The 21,398-nt window shown below is 39.1% G+C and overlaps 1 protein-coding gene across 9 annotated transcripts in view; it reads right to left on the reverse strand.

The window, feature by feature from the left end:
- The window catches only part of PEX5L (peroxisomal biogenesis factor 5 like), a 242,060-nt gene that overhangs the window by 66,129 nt on the left and 154,533 nt on the right, over positions 1-21,398 (reverse strand). For all 9 annotated transcript variants that reach the window (XM_003256510.4, XM_003256512.4, XM_003256511.4 and 6 more), the window contains 3 exons: positions 19,964-20,158; positions 15,404-15,527; positions 14,415-14,511 (listed from right to left, as the gene is read on the reverse strand). In XM_003256510.4, coding sequence (XP_003256558.1) covers positions 14,415-14,511; positions 15,404-15,527; positions 19,964-20,158 — 416 coding nt within the window. The remainder of the gene's footprint in view (positions 1-14,414; positions 14,512-15,403; positions 15,528-19,963; positions 20,159-21,398) is intronic.

The following is a 21,398-nucleotide window of genomic DNA, read 5'->3' on the forward strand; positions in this document are numbered from 1 at the left end:
ACTTTTGTACTCCCCATGCCCAGCACAGGGCCTGACAAGTGATGAGTGCCCACGTATGCCTAAGGGCTGCAGGATAAGGTATGCACTGAGACACAGCTAGGCCTTGGGGAATAGGAGGAGATGGGCTTGAAATGAATTTCCCCAGTCCCCTTTATTATAGAGTGGAGGAGGGGTAAGGAGGGTGACTTCTTGGTATGTGTTTTAGATTGCTCTGTAGCAGTGATGCTTAACCTTGGCTTTCCATGGGAATTACTTCAACAGGCCTGGGCCCCACCCCAACCAATTAAGTAAGAAACTCTGGGGGTGGGGCCCGGGCCTTTGATGTTTGAAAAGCGCCTCTGGTAATTCTGAAAAGCAGTCATGGTTTGAAAACCACTGTTCTACAGCAAAACTTTCCTCTTCACACAGCACTTGCCCTCCATAGAGCTCAGCTGCTCTTCAGTCGTTTCTCTACCATTGTTGGTCCTGAAGGGGACCCCCCTCTTCTACTGTGACACCATAGTACTACCAGACACCGCTGTAAGTAATTCAGACATAATTTATTTTGCTCTTTTGGCAACTTCATGAGGTAGTTATTATCAACTCCATTTTCAAGATGATGATGTTGAGATACAGAGAGCTTAATTCACTTGCCCAAAGTTAAACAGCTAGTAAGTGGCAGGGCTGGTACTTCAAGGCCATGCTCATAACCACTGTTCTACACTGCTTCTCCAAGGAGGCTGTGCTCACCTAGCCATGCTAGGAAGACAGAAAACACAGAAAGGCTGCCCCTGGGGGGCCGTTGCATGGGTGAGGAGTCAACAAGGAAGCCCTTAGAATACTGTGGATTGCAAGCAATGATGAAGTAATTATGACTGTAAACAACAGTGTTAGTCTGTTTTGCTTTAATAAATGTGGGACATTTATTTATTAAAACATTAATTTATGTTTCCTCCTCTTTGTTGGGAGTACTTCTGTATCCTCAGTATCTCCTAGCAGGCAGTAGGTGCTCCATAAGTAGTCAATAAATAGTTGTTGAAAATACGCTGTCAGTGAATAGATGTGTGAATGAATTAAAGATTTTTTCTCTTCTTATCCCCAGAAGGTGTTCTCAGTCAATGTTCTCTGTTCAATCCAGGAGGCTAAGGGGGAAGTTATAGGAGACTGAGAGGGGTCTTGTTTTTTGTCCTGGATCTGGAGTGGCAGAGGTCTGTGCTAGCAAGGTCCTACTGCCTGGGCTTTAGAAGTGGGCAATGGCAGCTGAATGCCGGAGGGGGCTGCCAAGGAAAATGCAAGGCCCACAGGCAGCACAGGGGTGAGATGCCTACAGGGGTGCCTGTGGTCAGAAGATGGAAGGGTGGTGGGGTACCTCTGGGCTTCCAGGAGCATCAGCTCCTCACTGTTGGGTGGGCCAGGCTCACGGGCCACCATGAACAAGTAGCCTCCCTTCTCTAGGCCCCATGAAAGCTACTACCTCCTCCTAACCCAGACACCTGACACAGGGAGGGTAACCTGAAACATAAAAGTGAAGCCAACTATCATATCATCCTGGCAAGTAGGGTCTTAGAGCCAAATTTAATATCAGTAAATAAAAATAATAAGACATTTCTTGTACTCCAGGGTTGTGACAGCCAATTTACACTCATTGCAAAAGCAAAAGAACTTGTGACAGAAAAATGTATGCCCAACTTTGAAAGAGGCAAATTGAGGTTGTGTGATTTCTTGATATCATGTGAGAGAATTTTCTAAATCTTCTTGATCCTTGTATTAGCTTCTTAGGGCTGGTGTAAGAAATACAAACTATCACAAACTGGCTGACTTGAAAGGACAGAAATTTATTCTCTCAATGTTCTGGAGACTAGAATTCCAAATCAAGGCATTAGCAGGGCCACGCTCCCTCTGAAGGCTCTGGGGGAGAATTTGCACCACGTCTCTCCCAGTTCCTAGTGGCTTCAGGCATTCTTTGGCTTATGACTGCGTCACTCCATGTTGCCTCCTCTTCTCTCTCAAAACTCCGTCTGCCTTACTCTTATGAGGTACATGTGGTTGCACTTAGGGCCTACCCAAATAGTTCAGGAAAGCCTCCTTCTCCAGAGACCTGTAATTTAATCATGTATTTTGCTATACCTGGCCACCATTCAGCCAACTACAACCCTGATCTGACACTTTTGGGCCACAATATATTCGATGAACAAAGATAAGCAAATATAAAGGGGAAGATAGTTCACAACCTTTTAGGATTAAGTCGTTAGGATACTGTAACCTAGTAGAGATGTTAACTCCAACAGTGATATCTTATTGTCTTGTAGAAAGTTAGCCAATCTTGTATCTAACTAGGGAAACTCATTTTGGCATTTATTTCCCAACTGGCTATATAAAGCCCTGTTCCTCATTGTTTTGCTTTTGCAACCAACTCTATTGTCTTCCTGTTGGTTCCTTCATTAATAAAATAAACAAATAAAAATTTCAAGTGTGGACGCATGGTAAGAAATAAACTTTCTGAGAAACTGAAGAAAATGCAAATAAATGAAAAAATATCCCATGATCATGAATTGAAAGAATTAACATTGTTACATTTCCCAAACACTCCCTAAAGCAATCTATAGATTCAGCCCAATTCTTATCAAAATTCTCATGATGTTTTCCACAGAAATAAAAAAATCATAAAATTTGTACAGACTCACGAGAGACCTTGAATAGCCAAAGCAATCTTGAGCAAAAAGAACACCATTGGAAGGATCACACTACCTGCCTTCAAAATATATTACAAAGCTATAGTGATCAAAATGGCATGATAACAGCATAAAAACAGGCATACAGACCAATGGAACAGAATAGAGAGTCCAGAAATAAACCCATGCATTTATGGTTAATTGTTTTTCTACAAAGGTGCCAAGAATACATAATGGAGAAAGAATAGTGTCTCCAATAAATTGTTCTTGGAAAACTGGATATCTACAGGCAACATAATGAAATTAGACCCTTTACTCACATTATATACAAAAATCAACTCAAAATGGATTGAAGACTTAAATGTAATACCTGAAACTATGAAACTACTAGAAGAAAACACTGGGGAAATGCTACATGACACTGGTCTAGGCAAAGAATTTGAAAAATATGGCACTAAAAACATAGGCAACAAAAGCAAAATAGGCAAGTGGGATTACATCAAACTCAAAAACTTCCACACAGCAAAGGACATAATCAAGACGATAAAGAGACAACCCTCAGAATAAGAGAAAATATTTGCTAACCATACATCTGATAAGGGGTTAACATCTAAAATATATAAGGAACTTAACTCAATAGCAAGAAAACAACTTGATTTAAAAATGGAAAAAGGACCTGAATGGACATTTCTCAAAAGAAGACATACAAATGGCCAATAGATATATGAACAAAATATTCAACATTACTAATCATAGGGAAATGCAAATTAAAACCACAGTGAGATACCACCTCACACCTATTAGGATGTCTGTTATTGAAAAGATGAAAGATAAGTGTTGGAGAGGATGTGGAGAGAAAAGAACCCTTGTATACTGTTGGTGGAAATACAAATTAGTATAACCATTATGGAAAACAGATGAAGGTCCTCAATAAACTAAAAGTAGAGCTACCACATGATCCAACAATTCCACTACTGGGTGTATATCTGATATGGTTTGGCTGTGTCCCCACCAAAATCTCATCTTGAATTCCCACGTGTTGTGGGAGGGACCCAGTGGGAGGTAATTGAATCATGGGGGCAGGTCTTTACTGTGCTGCTCTTATGATAGTGAATAAGTCTCATGGGATCTGATGGTATTATAAGGGGGAGTTTCCCTGCACAAGCTCTTTCTTTGCCTGCTGCCACCCATGTAAGATATGACTTGCTCCTCCTTGCCTTTCACCATGATTGTGTGGCCTCCCTAGCCACATGGAACTCTAAGTCCATTAAACCTCTTTCTTTTCTAAATTACCCAGTCTCGGGTATGTCTTTATCAGCAGTGGGAAAACAACTAATACAATATCCAAAGGAAATGAAATCAGTATGTCTAAGCAATATTTTAATTCCTGTGTTCATTGCAGCATTATTCACAATAGCCAAGATACAGAATCAGTCTATCGATGGAAGGAAGGGTAAGGAGAATATGATATATATAGATGATGGAATGCTATTCAGCCTTATACAAGAAAGAAAAACTCATTTGTGACAACATGAATGAATCTAGAGGACAGTGTAAGTGAAATATGCCAAGCACAGAAAGACAAGTACCATGTGATCTCACTTACATGTGGAATCGAAAAAACTTGAACTCATAGAAGCAGAGTAGAATGGTGGTTACCAGGGGCTGGAGGTGAAGGTTGAGAGGTTTGGGAAATGTTGGTCAAAGGATATAAAATTTCAGTTAGATAGGTGGAAAAAGTTCAAGAGATCTATGGCACATTATGGTAACTATCATTAATAACAGTGTATTATATTTTTGAAACTCGGTAAGAAAGTAGATTTTAAGTATTCTCACTATAAAAATAAGTATGTGAGTGAATGCATATGTTAATTAGCTCAACTGAGCCATTTTACAAAGTATATATATTTCAAAACTTCATGTTTTACATGGTAATATATAAAATTGTAATTTGTCAGTAAAAAATGAATAAAAAAGGAAAAAACTTTGTGCATTTATATAATGTCATGAATGACCCATGAATGGCAGTAGAGGAAAGTGAAAGCACTAACGTTTTTGTCCCAAAGCAAGTCCTTTTCTTAGCAGGCACTTCTCACCAGTAAGGTACAACCTCACTTTCCCGTGAAGCCTGACCTAACAGGACTCCATTACTGTCCTTGGCTTCTTCCCTTCGTCAGTGTTTCATGCACCAGCTGCACTGCGCATCACAGGATGCAAAGGGCACTGGAAGAAGAGAAAAATCTCTCCGAATTCTAGGCTTACAGTTCATAGTCTCTTTACCACTTAAAACAACAAGTGCAAATAGAATCTTACTGTGTAAATGAAATTTTATTTTCATAGTACAGTTACTGTTTAGGGAAGTGTTATTTTCCACATTTTTAGGAAGGCCTTAGATTATCATTAAGAAGAGTGTTATCTATGTCGCATTTTGAAACCATTTCTTTTGCCCAAGGAAGTATAAGATAAATGCCATCAAAGATCAGTAAACACTGAAGGTAAACAGAGGCAGTTTTCAAATTGCGATTAGTATGCAGTTAAAGATCCTGAAAATTTTCTGCAACTTAGCAGTGTGCTCAGACATACAGGTTTAGGATTCAGAATGAAATACAGATTATAACATATGGTAAAGATCAGCTTTCCTTTCAATACAAACTTTTTTTTTTGTTAATTTCATCACAGGCAAAAGCTGTGGGAAGATATATATATATATATAAGTAATGCTTATAATCTGGTTATATTGCTTAGTACTTACATAAAGGTATGGTAAACAAAACAACTACACATTACACTCATAAATTTGAGGCCGGGCGCGGTGGCTCAAGCCTGTAATCCCAGCATTTTGGGAGGCCGAGGCGGGTGGATCACGAGGTCAGGAGATCGAGACCACCCTGGCTAACACGGTGAAACCCCGTCTCTACTAAAAAATACAAAAAAATTAGCCAGGCGTGTTGGTGGGCGCCTGTGGTCCCAGCTACTCGGGAGGCTGAGGCAGGAGAATGGCGTGAACCCAGGAGGTGGAGGTTGCAGTGAGCCGAGATCGCGCCACCGCACTCCAGCCTGGGGGACAGAGAAAGACTCCGTCTCAAAAAAAAAAAAAAAAAAAAATTTGAGTTGCAGTTGTTTTGACTGCACAGTGATTTCCAAACCTTTGTGGGCACTGGAATCACTGGAAGGCCTTGTTAAAATGCAGATTGCTAGGCCCCACCCCCCAGGGACTCTGATTCAGTAGGTCTGAGGTAAGGCCCAGAATCTGCATTTCTAACAAGTTCTCAGGTGATACTGATAGTGCTAGGCTAGGGAACTACACAAAGAACCTCTGATCTAGATATTGGCATTATGTGTATATAGTTCACAAATGTACTGGAGTTCGCAAATGTACTCTAATGTAGGCATTTCTTTTCTCCTTTGCATGATTTTGAAAAATGCTCCACAGCTATAGCAAGCTCCTGGAAACACCTTGGGTTTACAAATGGCATTTTAATTGGTTTAACTTAATTGGATTGCAGGATATTGCACTCTCCAAAGAAGAAAGCATTAAGTTCCCCTAACTGTTGATCTGAATGATAAGCCCTAGGTAAAGAGAGAGAAGAAAGAATTTAACAGATTCTTAAAAGGAATGTTGTATTTTATTTTCTTTATTCAAAATTGTGATTGTGATCAAAATTATAATTTGAAAATTACTATATTTGTGGCTGTGGTTGTTCTAGCAAAACTCTGTTGGCTAACCACAATGGCCATTGTTAATAGCTTCTCATACAATTGCCTTTATATTGTTGCTGGAGGAGAAAAAGGAATCTGTTTAACCGTAGAAAAGAAAAATATAACAACTAGCAGACCTTGAGTGACAGAATAACATGGTCATTAAAAGCATACGCTGGAGTCAGATTGCCTGAGGCCAAATCCTGGTTTACCATTTACTACTACCTGGTGACCCTGGACAAATTACTTAAACTATTTTCATCTGCAAAGTGTACGTTCACATGTCGAGTCCCTATAAGGACTGATTATAACAATTCATGTAAATACACCATACATAGGACATAGTACATGCTTAATACAACTTTGCTTTCATTATTATCTTTCTGGTTAGTGCCTATCAGGTGTGACTTTTAGAGTACTTTTGTTTAGTGGTTGGTGGAGACTAGTTGGAGTCTTATACTAGAATAGATCATTTAAACACTTTCCTCATTGAAATACTCAGGATTTTTTTTTTTTCTTAAACAGTCAACAAACATTTGTCATTGAAAGAACACACGGCCGGGCGCGGTGGCTCACGCCTGTAATCCCAGCACTTTGGGAGGCCGAGGGGGATGGATTGCCTGAGCTCGGGAGTTTGAAACCAGCCTGGGCAACATCGTGAAACCCCGTCTCTACTAAAAACACAAAAAATCAGTCGGGCGTGATGGCTGGCACCTGTAATCCCAGCTACTCGGGAGGCTGAGGCAGAAGAATTGCTTGAACCTGGGAGGCAGATGTTGCAGTGAGTCGAGATCGCGCCACTGCACTCCAGCCTGGGCGACAGAGCAAGACTCTGTCTCAAAAAAAAAAAAAAAAGAAAATACACACAAAAACTGTCCCTTGTATGTAAAGGAGCCAATTCCTAGAGCTTTGTACAAGGCATGGCAGCATATAGTCCCCATCTCCCTTCAACTACAAAATTCTATGTTGAAGAACATTGAGGCAAATAAGTGCTGATCTGTGAACAGTCTATTATCAGGCAAAACTAAAAACTATTATTGAAACTAGTTTTAAAGATGATCCAGAATAAAATTTTGGGTTTTTTTCCTGCCCTTTAATTAACTTCAGCTGCTACTTCCACATTGTTAAATTTGATTAGTTGTTTTCCTCTTTTGTTGGGATCCCTTATTTTTCCACTTCCACTGTGTACAGATTTCCTACTGTGCTGGAAGTGGTCTTTCAGATTTCTTTCCTGCCTGCCTGCCTTCTTTCTTTCTTCCTGACTTCCATCTTTGTTTCATTCTCTCCTCATTAATCACTCACTGTGTGTGGCCTGGAGGGAAAAAGCCATGATGAAGTGGCTTCTGTACTGTATTCCAGCAAACAAAATTATTAATATTGATAGTATATCTAATTGTTTCTGTTAGACACAAAGATTTCAACTTTAGTCTAACTCGTCTTTCCAACTTTTTCCTTGCCTTGCGGAGAGTAGACATTCAAACACATTTGTTGAACTGAAATGGAATGAAACGGAAGCCATCAATACTTCTAAAAGTAAGGGCTTGAGAATCATTTTGGAAGAGGAAGGCACAAAATTGCATATGGCCTGAAATCAGATGACAATCCTAATTTGTTTTACAAAGATTCTGGAATAAAGTGATACACATTCTTTAAAATTACTTAATCATATCAACCCTGTAAAAGTAAGTAATAATCAGAGTTTGCAGTGAGAAGGGAAATTGTGAATTATCTCTGGTGGATAAGCATGATGTGGCTGAAAGGAGGTGGTCTGTAGTTAAGAACAAATGCTTTATTATTTATTTATTTATTTTTCTTCTTTTTTTTTTTTTTTTTTTTTTTTAGAGATGGGGTTTCACCATGTTGCCCAGGCTGGTCTTGAACTTCAGAGCTCAAGGATCTGCCTGCCTCGGCCTCCCAAAGTGCTGGGATTATAGGCATGAGTCACCTCACCCAGCCCAATAACAAAGGCTTTAGGAACTAATGGGTTGATTTGAATCCTGGATCCTTTCCTCTTTAGCTGTGTCACCTGGGGAAAATTTTGCTCTCTAAGATGTATTTTTCTTCTGTGAAATGGGGATTATATTAACTCCCAAAGTTATTGTAAGAATTTCAAATAATATATAAAAATATAATCTCATTACACATAGGAAGTAGGTATGCGATAAATAACAGCTACTAACATGCATTTCCTTTTACATTACTCCTTTAGAAATTTAGAAAACACACCTGCACTTAAGGTTTAAATTGCTCTGGTTTGGGATTGAAGGAAATCAAAATGTTTTACTCCAAAATATATTTCTTTGACATAATCTGAAGTGGCCCTGCAAAGCTGTCTTTTGTTGGGGAAATTCGCATCTGTAGATCTGTAGAGAATCTGTATTAATGCAACCAGCACTTCCTTTGCCCAGATCTAGGAAAGATTAACTGAGAGTCTGACACCTTTAAAGGACTGAAAGGAAACATTTACCAGCTATTCTCTCTGAGACTCCTACCTGCCAGAGGCTTCATCTGTATGATAAGGCCCCCTTTGCTTAGCCAAGCCTCTTCCTTTCTCCCTCCCATAACCTGTCCTGCAACCAAAACCTGTTTTTGCCCATGCTCTGAGCCCATATTCTCTCTGCAACCTCAAGATGGTATATAAGCTTCTGTACCTCATTGGGGGGTTGGGTCTTCGTTCCGAGGGCTCCTGTGTATACACGTTAAGAACATTTGTATGCCTTTTCTCCTATTAATCAATCGGCCTCACGTCAGTGGTTTTTCATGAACCTTTAGGGGACCAAGGGCTTTGGTCCCGTCAGGATATTGCCAACATTTAAATTGTTCTGGTTTGGAATTAAGACTATGTGAATGGAAGCATTTGCTGTGCCAAAGTCAGCAAAATCAGTGAGTTACAAAATTGTGACTTGGCACTCGGAGAGCTGGCTGCTGCACATCCCAGTAAAATCTAACTGAGGTCTGCAAAAGCCTGTCTTGGAGCTCCCCTTCCAAGTGTCCAAATCCAAAAAGGCTTGAACCATCAGTCTCCAGCAGAAGCTGAATTATTTTTCTTTTGCCTCACTAATCACTATCTTAACCTATTTGTGGAGAAAGGTAATTTTATATTACTTTCTGTGTTTTTCTTAATTCTTCAAGTGTTTTCTAATTTTTCGGGATATATGACTTTTAAAAACAATTAACTCCAGGGAATATTAGTTACACAGTTTGGGTAAGTGTCAAGAAACCTTATTCTTAAAAACACAGAGATTATATAATTTATTATCACCTCCAGTCACTCTGATTAGTGTATGGTTGGGGCTCAGAAAAATGGTACCCCAAAACATGGCATTTGGACCTGCCGGGTACTTTGAACTAAAGAGGCAGCCTCAGAACCAAGGTGTCTCTGACCTTCTCCCATTCCCCTGTCTCTCGTCCCTCTACCTCCCCTGAAGCACAGGTAGGGACTTTCTCTGAAGTTCCCAGAAGAAATGCAATCTCCTTAGAAAAGATGAACTCCCAGGAAGGAACACCAAAGTTGACACCACACCAACTCAGTTAAAGATCCTGAAACTTTTCTGCAATTTAGCAGCGTGCCCAGACTTGCTGGTTTAGGATTGAGAATGAAATACGGATTATAACACATGGTAAAGATCAGCCTTCCCAATATGGCTTTTGTTATATATAGATATCTATATAAATCAACTTCTTACATATTCTAAGTTCAGCCTAAAGATTTCTCTGTACATAGTGAGCTATAACCTAAATAGAAGTGTAAACAGACTGTAACCTACTGTTGTGCCAATCATGGAGTTTTGGCTGATCGAAGGGGACTCAGATGAACTTTACCAGGCTGAAACTTCCCCCACAGGGTTGACAAGAATTGCATGCCAGGTTCTGGACAGAAATATGGTGATAATTAAGCATAAATAAGGCTGCGCTTTGTCCCACTTGCTTGTGGCTAATAGTCACATAGCAGTAGATACTGACAATGTATACCCTCATCGTTCCTACAGACAGGATCTCTGACATTCAAATAATAAAGCTTTTGTTTAAGGATCATTAAGATGTTTTTCAGACCCTGAATTCCAGCAACCAGTTTGAAGACCCTCACAGATGAATGGGATCAGCATGAGAACACAGCTTCTTTATCTCTCTGTCCTGTAGCTTCACTCTGCACTCTTCAACCAATTAATGATCTCCACACTTCTGCCCACTCCAAGACCCTTAAAAATCCTAGCCCCAAACTCCTCGGGGAGATGGATTTGAGGTTTCCTCCCATCTCCTTGTTGGGTGACACTGTGATCAAACCTCTTTCTCTGTTGCAACTTGGTGTCTTGGCTAACTGACTTGCATTGGGTGATGAACCTCTTACAGTTACAAGGCTATTGTCTGTTCTTCAGGCCCCTTCATTTCCCCTAAAAATCATTCCCTACTTCCCTTTCCTCTATGAAGAGGATATTTAGGCTCCAAGCATCTGGCCCTTCCCTGAGTTTCATACTTTGTGTGACTCTCCACATGCTTCCACATCAATCTGTTTGCATGCCTTTCCTCCTGTTAATCAGTTTGGTTTGTAGACTCAAATTCTCAAAACTTCCAGAGGTGGAAAGAAAGTTCCTTTTATCCCTACAGCATTCAAAACACTATTTGAAAGAGGCTAGACTATGTTTTTCCTTTTCCTCATCTTATAAAGAAAATTTGAAAACATTAGTTCTTCACATGTGAGCTTCCATTTTCTTTGTGATTCTGAAATACAATTTTTAAAGGAATTTTGTAAATAGGTCTTCACCTGTTGGGTCACTGCCTTATATAATTTATGTTGGCTTGAGAGAGAAGAAAACGTCTCCTTGATTTTCCTGTGAACCATTTGAGTTATACTTTTTTTTTTTTTTTTTGGCTGAGTCTCGCTCTGCCACCCAGACTGGAATGCAGTGGCACAATCTTGGCTCACTGCAACCTCTGCCTCTCAGATTCAAGCAATTTTCATGCCTCAGCCTCCTGCATAGCTGGGACTACAGACATGTGCCACCAGGCCTGGCTAACTTTTATATTTTTAGCAGAGATGGGGTTTCACCATGTTACCCAGGCTGGTTTCGAACTCCTGACCTTAAGTAATCCACCCACCTTGGCCTCTCAAAATGCTGGGATTACATGCGTGAGCCACCACACCTGGCCCTATCTAAGTTATACTTTTAAGGTGAATTTTTATTACCACCTTCATGATTTTATCTATATAAGTGGTTCATAGACAAAATATTTATTTATGCTTCTAACATTATATTGTTAAATCAACTCCTTACATATTTTAAGTTCAGCCTAAAGATTTCTCTGTACATAGTGAACCATAACCTAAATGGAGATGTAAACAAACTGTAACCTACTCCTGTGCCAATCACACAGTTTTGGCTGATCAAAGTGGGGCAATTGTTCAAACCGTGTTCAAATAAGGCAAATGCCAAGCTGTAATCAATACGGCTGTTTCTGCTCCTCGCTTCAGTTTTCTAGACATCACTTTCCTTTTACTTTCTGTAAATCTTCCTCCCCCTAGCTTCACTGGAGTCTTTCTGAGCCTACTTTGGCTCAGGAGGCTGCCTGATTCGTGAATTGTTCTTTGCTCAGTAACTCTGTTAAGTTTAATTTGGCTAAGGTTTTTCTTTTCTTTCTTTTTTTGAGACAGGGTGTTGCTCTGTCTCCCACGCTGGAGTGCAGTGGCTCAATCTTAGCTCAATGTAGCCTCTGCCTCGTGGGCGCAGTCATCCTTCTACCTCAGTCTCTTGAGGAGCTGGGGCTACAGGCTTGTGCTATCGTGCCCAGCTAATTTTTGTGTTTTTTGTAGAGACAAGGTTTTGCTATGTATCCCAGGCTGATCTCAAACTCCTAGGCTCAAGTGATCTACTTGCCTCGGCCTACCAAAATGTTGGGATTACAGGTATGAGCCACTGTGCTCAGCCAGATTTTTCTTTTAACATCTTTTTGTCTTTTATTACAAGTAGATTGATCAGGTTATTCTCCTGCTGCTTGAGTGACTTGGTGTTTCAGATCTATTAAGTCCCAAATTCATGAAATTTTCCTAATTTAACCATAGGCTGAAATTAAAACTAGGAGATTATGAATTTCCTTAGTTTAGGCAAATCTGCATAAGTAAACGTGCAATGTTTTAAAAAAAACAAATAAAGAGTAAATTCTTTACAATAATTGATAACTCTCTAAAAGGATTCATTAAGATTTATCCAGATAGAAAACTCTCAGGTGCATTTTAAACTATGTTTTGGAGACAATATAGAAAATTTTCTAAAGCACTTTGTCTTTGTTTAAGGTAAGGTGTACTGATGGGTAAGAGGAAGGACAGTTTGGTGGGATGAAATCAGACGACCAGCAGGAGAGTTGCAGTCACTGGAATAATAAGATAAATGCATCCTGGGTCTCTATGGCAATCAGGGACACCAGCTGATCTTCCACCTCAGCTCCTTGTAGAACAGCCTACCTATGCCAAGTCTCACCCGCTTTAGAAACAAACTTTTTATTGCTACATTAAATTGTTCCAAGAATTCCAGTTTATGAAACCGTACCAATCACTTTAGCTGAGCCTAAATCTCTACTGTACTTATCAAGAAATATTTTTCTGATATGGTCAGTGCTATAAATTTCCTTTTAAAAATACATTTAGAGTGAGCACCAAGGAAAAAACTACATTTTCATGCTACATTTACAATTCATTGAGGTTTGCAGGGCTATTTATTCAGGAAGTTAGTGGACTTGTTTCCCAGCTAAGATCTGGGAGCAGTAATCGTCCTCTCTTGTGGAGGGTCGGGTGTTTGTAGGGGGCGCTGCTGGTGGCTTAGAAAAGTTTCCAGAGGCCTTCTATTTGCTGAAGATTTCCTCTCTGTCTGTCTCCTACCTCTCTCTGCCACTTACTAGTTGTGGGTCCACAGACAAGTTTCTTCAGCTCACTGTAACTTAGTTTCACTGTCTATAAAATTGGACTTACCTGATCGAGTTCTTTAACAGAAAAAAATGAGCTAATATGTAAGAAGTCCTTATAGCACTCAATAATATCTGCTATTATTATAATTATCTGTTTATTTCACCTCAGATAGTATATTTCCTCTTGGTTTCAACATCTAGTAAGCTCAAGAAAATTTCTCTTGCTCATTTTATTACACTTATTTTCCTTAAACACTGATTCTCATCTCAACTAGATTGTAGAATGCATGAATTTGGATGCACACAAATTATGATATCTTTGTGGTTTTAGATCAAGGCCTTTACAAGTGTTCAAGGGAATGAAAAGATGGAGACTGATTTTGGCCTTCTTAGAACCATAGGAGATATGGTCTTAATCACAGGAGATAACTAGTTATAAAACAGCTAGCTAAACTGGACTTAACGTTCAAGTAATGGACAGACAGACCTGGGTCACACCCTACTTCCACCAGTGATTTAGCTGAGTGTCCCAGGAAAATGTGTTTGACGTCACTGAGACTAAAGAGTATCTTTAAAGTGAGGTTAATAATAATTCACAGGATTATTTGAGTATTATATATAACACTTAAAAAACATATGTAAAGTCCCTGATACTTAGTAGCACTCATAAATAGTAGCTCTTATCATCATCATCATGACTCCTAATACTATAATAATATATTTCTCAGCATGACATTTATTTTAATGTGACAGTCAGGGTACCAATGTGTAGTATATTCCACGGGGCATAGATGTGAATGAACACTCAAGATGTAATTTCCTCTCTATCGAGTTCTGTTATGTAAATAGTGCTAATAACAGAGTAGAACAGATTTTATATTACAAAATAATAGAACAGTAAATGGTAGAACAAGGAAAAACTGCTAAGTACACAGTGAATTCATTAACACATTTTCCAGCCAAATGTGTAGATATACATATATATATATATACACACACCTATATTTCAGCTATTTTAAGCATTGAGATAGCTACTGAATGAAACAGCACATGAAACGCAATGTACAAAAAATACTTCAAACTTTTTGTACAAAATGAAAATAAAACATTTATGCTATACACTGTATATAGAGAAAGATGTGTTCATTGAATAATCAGTTTTGTTACCTGAGTTGGAGCCACTAATTCCAATTCTGAAGCCGACTCAGAGTTGAGGGCGCTTTTTCCACCACTCAGTTCTGGTTGAGATCTGTGTTCTGAGGACCTATAAGGGATGCATTAAGGAAATTAAATGTACACAAGAAACAAGTTAAGCTATAAATCCAGCCAAGAAACTAGGTAATTTGGATCATTGAAAGCCATGACGTCAAAGCTCTCATCAAAATTCTGATGATAGAGATAAGTTTCATGTATTTCTATTATAATGGCCACTTTTAGAATGTAAGAGGCTGCTAGGTGTTATTATCTTCGATTAAAAATTCAGTTCAATTATGGGCAAAAAGTAAATAAATGCAGTACCATTTTTGTTACAGAAAATTCTGTTGCATAAAAAAATTATGATTTTTTTTTTTGGTGGGGGAAGAAACTTCCCAAAAAGTGTCTCAGGAGAGATTTTATCTTTATATAGAATTTGAAATGTCATGATAAGTGGAGATGTGGGAGGGCAGTAGGAGATGGAAGCTGGACACTGCCCTTTACGAAGCTTCAAAAATATGGTACAACTCAGGTGGCCAGATTTTCTCATAAGCATCCATGCATTATTCTTAATTATTTGATTATCTGATAGTGGATGATTGAGCAAACCAAAAAAGGTACCTGCATAGCTGCAAAAATTTAACTATTATTTAATATATTGAATAGTCTCATGAATATACACATATACACCTATTTTTACTAATCAGCACAGTTACACATTCAGAACATTATTAACAACGTTGAATTATGAATCTCTCAAAATGCTTATTGACTGAGTTGCATTAATTTTTGACAGCTGAGATGAAATAATTCCAGTTGGTAGAAGCCACAGTAATTGGTATTGTTATATAGGGGTTACATGTGATGCCAAGTATTTGGATTGACTTAACTCATTGGCAATTTCAGTGCCACTCATAAAGTTGATATATAAATGGCCGTTTTCTGGTATTAAAATACCTTACCATAAGAGCTCTTTTGATCCAGTTCTAGATGAGGATGATTTTCTCTCTGCCATTGGATGTCCCTTGGTATTTCGATCTCCATGAAACTTAACATCGTCCCATTTTTCCAGTTGTGTTTGAATATCTAGTAAGTACAGAGGAAGCAGGTGAGGCAGGTGGCGGTGGGGTGGGTGTGGAGGGGGTAGTGGGGTGGGGTGGAGCATGTGGTGCAGAGAGAAAAAGAGAGATTAATTAAGATTGAAAAATCTTATCCAAGGGAGCTTCATTCAACCGATGTTCCTAAGCCCCAAGATCAACCTGTATCTTTTCAATGTTGCATAAAAATTAAAACTTGTGCAGCTAAATAGAAATCTCCTATTAAGATAAATTGCATTGCTTTTACAGTTAAAGCAATCAAGTTGTTTGATCTGAATTTATTTCTGAATCTGTGTACATTCTGAATCTTGTTTATGAGCCTGTGCGATCTGGTGTAGAATGTACATCTGGAGCACTACTCTATCAGTCTCTGGCTAAAGCGGGGGCTTGGGGCATTGCTGGCATGATTCCAGAAAGAAATTTTCTTTAAAGAGATGAGCTTCAGTGTTAAAAGGAGGTGGGAATAAATCAGAACGCTTTCATAGCTTTTGAATAAAGCATGTAATTTTTCACCAAAAGGAGGGAATTTATAATGGGGGAGAGAGAGAAAGGAGGCAATGAGGACAGCCAAGGGAATGCTGGAACCATTTTATCCCTGTGTATTAGTTCTTACAGATAAAAAAAATCTGGCTGGATTCTCTCTTATTAACAGGTGTGTGGCTGTGAATAAACCACTGAAACAATCTTGGGGTTCAGTTTTTTAGTTTATAAAAAGATCAGGCCAGGTGGCGGTGGCTCACGCCTGTAATCCCAGCATATTGGGAGGCAGAGGTGGGTAGATCACCTGAGGTCAGGAGTTCAAGACCAGCCTGACCAACATGGTGAAACCCCGTTTCTACTAAATACAAAAAAATAAATGAACGGGGTGTGGTGGTGCATGCCTGTAATCCCAGCTACTTCGGAGGCTGAAGCAGGAGAATTGCTTGATCCTGGGAGGTGGAGGTTGCAGTGGGCCCAGATTGCACCACTGCACTCCAGCCTGGGCAACAGATCAAAACTCTGTCTAAAAAAAAAAAGATCAATTTGCAGTTGATGTTCTCTAAGGTCTTTTTTCCCCTTCTTTTTAAAAACTATGGTGAAAAATATATAACAAATTGACCATTTAAACCATATTTTAGTGTACAATTCAGTAGCATTAGTCCATTCACACTGTTGTGTAACCATCACCACTATTCATCTCCAAAATTTCTCATCATTTCAAACTGAAACTCTACTCATTAAACACGAACTCCTCATTCCCCCTCCCCCACAAACCCTGGTAACTTTTATTCTACTTTCTGTCTATATGAATTTGACTACCGTAGGTACCTCATACAAGTGGAATCCTCCAATCCAGGTTTATTATTCCTTATGCAAAATGCTTGGGACCAGGAGTGTTTCAAATTTGGGATTTTTTTTCTTGGTTTTTGGAATATTCGCCTATGTCATAATGAGATATCTTGGGGCTGGGACTCAAATTTAAACACGAAATTCAATTATGCTTCATACACACCTTACGCACATAGCCTGAAGGTAACTTTATAAAGTATTTTAAATAATCTTATGCATGAAACAAAGTTCTGACTGTGACTTATCACACGAAGTCAGCTGTGGAATTTTCCACCTACAGATTTTGGAAGATTTCAGATTTTCGAATTAGGGATGCTCAACCTGTATTTGTCCTTTTGTGCCTGGTTTACTTCACTTAGCACAATATCTTCAAGGTTCTTCCATGTTGTAGGATGTAAGTTATTCCTTTCCAAGGCTGAATAAGTTCATTGTGTGTATATACCACATTGTGTTTATCCATTCATCTCATGATGGGTTTCAGTTGTTTTCACCTTTTTACTAGTGTGAATAATACTGCTATTCTTAAAGGTGCTTTTAAACTAAGTACTTTTACAACTTTTTCATAGGACATTTTCTCAGAAGCAAAGAAACAAATGTTCATCATTTGCATGCTTATTGTGTTATATTGTAATATATCAATATATTCTTTTTTTTAAGACAAGGTCTCACTCTGTTGCCCAGGCTGAAGCGCTGTGGTGCAGTCACAGCTCACTGCAGCCTCAATCTCTTGGGCTTAAGCAATCCTCCTGCCTCAGCCTCCCAAGTAGCTGGGACTACAGGCTTATGCCACTATGCCAGGTTAATTTTTAAAATTTTGTAGAGATGGGATCTCACTATGTTGTCCAAGCTGGTCTCAAACTCCTGGCTTCAAGCACTCCTCCTGCCTCAGCCTCCCAAAGTGCTGGAATTACAGATATGAGCCACTGCACCTAATCAATGTATTAATATATTTTTATCTAAATCTATAAATGTTATTAACTTATTTGTACAACTGAATAACCCTAGATGGTGAGGAAATAGTAGAGATAGTTATAAAATTTCCCTTCAAAGACAGACCTCAAAGAGGGATGGCAGGGGAGAAGGGTTCCTGTGTATGCCACTAATTTGAACAATGGCTTGGTTCTTTTTCCTTTCTTTACAATCTATGCCTGGGAGAGCTCATCTACACCCATGGTTCCAATATCCATTCATACACAGGCTTCTGACTTACAAATCTCCATTTCCTACTCAGTTCTTTTTCTCCAGTTCTAGACCTATATACTTAACAGTCTAATGGAGGTATCCACAGAGAAGTCCCATAGTTTCAGGTTCAAAGCTGAACTCTAGTTCACTCCTGCCCCTCTTCCATCTTTTATTATGGAGCCTGGCACGTTCTACATGTCCCCATTGCTCACATATACATATTATCTTTGTTTCCAAGTCTTGTTTTAATATTTTTTGGAACCTGTCTCTCTCTTTCTCATTATCCCCCTTGTCACTATTGGCTCTCTGTACTGGTCTCCTTGCCTCTATTCCTTTCTCCATAAATCCACCAGAGAAGGATTTTTCTAAAATAGGAACTGTTGCTGTCATTCCTCTTAGCAGAACCCTTTAAACATCATCCCTCCTCCCCCAGTCTTAAGTGCATGACATCCAAGGATTCCTATGATCTCACCACTAGTGATTTTCAGTCTTTTTCTCCCACTATTCTACCATCCTTGAGTACTATTGAAATACATATATTTACTTAAAAAGACATCTTTCCGTGTTTATCTATTTGGGTGTGAATCCCTTTCCTTTCTGCACCAGTGATATCCTGCCCTGTTCTCCCCACCTTTCTCCTGATCTATCTTGAATCTGGCAAATTCCTATGCATTCCTCAAACCTCAGCTCACATAGTACCTCATGTAAGACACCTTCTCCCACTGGCTGGGGAAATGGCATGATGAGGAGGCCCATGTAGTAACTGATCTGGGTTTTCTTTCATTGCTACATATAGTTAATATTTTATTATAATCATTTAATCATTTTTCTATCTCCCCACTAGCCTGTAAATTTGCTAAGGCACAGAGAGCTTATATTATTTATCTTTGTATTCCTAGCACATAGTATGTGCTGGGAATATGGTAGATACTCAGATAAATGTTTGCTGAACAAATGAATAAATTAATTCATGACCACTTAACATGTACATATCATAGTATAAGTGATTTCATATATATATCCCATTTATTCCTCACAGCCTTATGGATAAGCTATGAATATGATCTCCTTATGAAAGTATATACAATATTCACCTCCCCACACATATACATACATACACACACAGCAGTCAGTCACAGCCAGGGAAGATTCATGTTCCTCTTGGCTTTCTAAGATACCTGTCACTGTTCTTTCTCTTGAGAAAGGAGAGCTTAATGTGTCTGATTCCAGGAGCTGAGAATTAAGCTGTCCTTTCTCAGAGGAGGCAGACTACAGTGGAAAACATGGGCTTTGAGGTTAACTAGAACTAGGCTCAAATTTCAGCTCTTCCTCTTATAAACTATGAGATCTTGGGCAAATTGCTTAAATTTTGAAACTTGGTTCCTCAGATGTTTCAAAGAGTTGTGATAATTTAATGAGATGATATATGTAAGTAATATACTGTAGTTCCTAGGCATTGTAACCCACCATCAGATGGTAGCTGTTATTATTGTATTGCATGTATTCCCAAACACGTTTGTTACATACTGTTTCATCTGGCTGCCCCTGGGCCTTGCATTAGAGTTGGTTACTCACAAGTCCCTCTTTCTCGTCCTGGACTGAGTGCTCCTACAGAGCAAGATGCACATTTTATCTTTATTTGTAACTTTAGTGCCTAACCTGGCACCCAGCACCCATCTATAACTCAATATTTGTGGGTTGAATAAATAAATGAATCAATCAGTTATGCAAAGTTGAGCTCCCCAATTGCTATACAGTTCAAGCTCAAAAGAAGCTATGTCCCGTCCAGTTTCCACCATGGAATGCCTTTTCTACCCCGTTGTTCTCTGTTTAATGCCATTAGTGGAAATTTCCTCTTGTATCCACACCAGCAGAGGAAGGTTGAGCATCCATAGCCAAAAGCGATTGCCTTACCTAGATCTAAGGATGAAGTCTCCGGGACTCTGAGAGGCTGGCCTCTCTGCTCAGCATCCGTGCTGATGAGGTCAGATCCATCGGCCTTTTTCTTGAGGGATGAGGTTTTTGATGAGGGCTCTGACTTCTTGGCTTTGGTTTGGGTTTGAGAGACTGGTTCACTCAGGTCGAGGAGATCTAAGCCAGTGGTCAACACTACCAGAAATGGAAGAGGTTAAGATAAGCCCATTTACTACTCTGAAATTATTTTTTAAAAATAGGTTTCAGTTGGGTACAGAAAGATTTTATGTTTGTAAGATAGGTTAGAATAAAATTAAGTTAGCTCATCATTGATTTATAGAGACAGCTTATTAGACTGGGATGTTTGCTGCATGTTATTCTTATATTTGGTATGGCACAAATTGGTAAGAAAGGACTTAGACCAGTCTCAGCAATGATGAAGCTTTGAATGAAATTAAAATGATCAAACTGAATCTGAGTTCAGGTGCTATTTACTTTATTGCTTTGCTTTATTTATACTGAAGGTTATTTTAAATTGCAGTTTCCCAGAGAGGAGTCAATCTATCATATTCAGAGATTTAGTGAAGGTTTTGAATGTCTTTGTGTTTTAATTTTAAACAATAAAGTATACAGGGTATAAAGCAATGCTGTTTAATCATCTTTTATTTAATTAAGCAGTTCAATCAGAAAATGCCATCCTATTTGGGTTCACCCAAGAGAGGTATTTTATAATCCATAGTTGATGAATAGGTACACATGTTAATGCCTTTGCTGTTTAGTATGCAAATTTAAACTTCAATGTAACTAACTATAAAACTGTTACACTTTTACTTCTTAGCAGGTTGATTACATTGCATTAAATACTCTAAGGAAAGCAGAAATAATAACTTGTTCAAATGCAAATTAGGCAAATGAGAATTAAAAAAGCAGGTTTTATAACCTTAGCTTCTTCTTTCTTTTACAGTGCACGTAACCAGCGTTTGACTAGCTCATTGTGAGAAATAGAAAATTCAAATTAGAGAAGGTCCCTACAGCTCTACCTCTCTACCAGTCCCTGCTGTTTCACTGGCCCTGGCACCACACTGGAGAGACTAGCTTCTGAGCAAGATGGGTGGCTTCCTGGCCTGGAATCTCTTCACCCAGCTCCCTTAGGAAAGCCACAGAAAGACCAAGAAACTACTTGCATTAACCCTTTGTGGCAGTCTACAACAATGACGGCAGCACTCCTCTTTAATCGCCAAGCTTTTCCTCTAGGTGGGGGATGGATTTTTGCTGATGTCTCAATACTCTTCTGTCTGCTTCTCCCTTGTACTCAAGGCAGGGCCCGGGCTCCATTGAACTCAAAACCCGGATTTCTTTAGTAGTGCACAGACTTCATGAGCTAACCATTCCTATGGGATCTTTAGGACGGTGTGTCAAACTTTACTCTTAATAA

This window comes from Nomascus leucogenys, chromosome 11 (assembly GCF_006542625.1).
Source record: "Nomascus leucogenys isolate Asia chromosome 11, Asia_NLE_v1, whole genome shotgun sequence".
NCBI lineage: Eukaryota > Metazoa > Chordata > Mammalia > Primates > Hylobatidae > Nomascus > Nomascus leucogenys.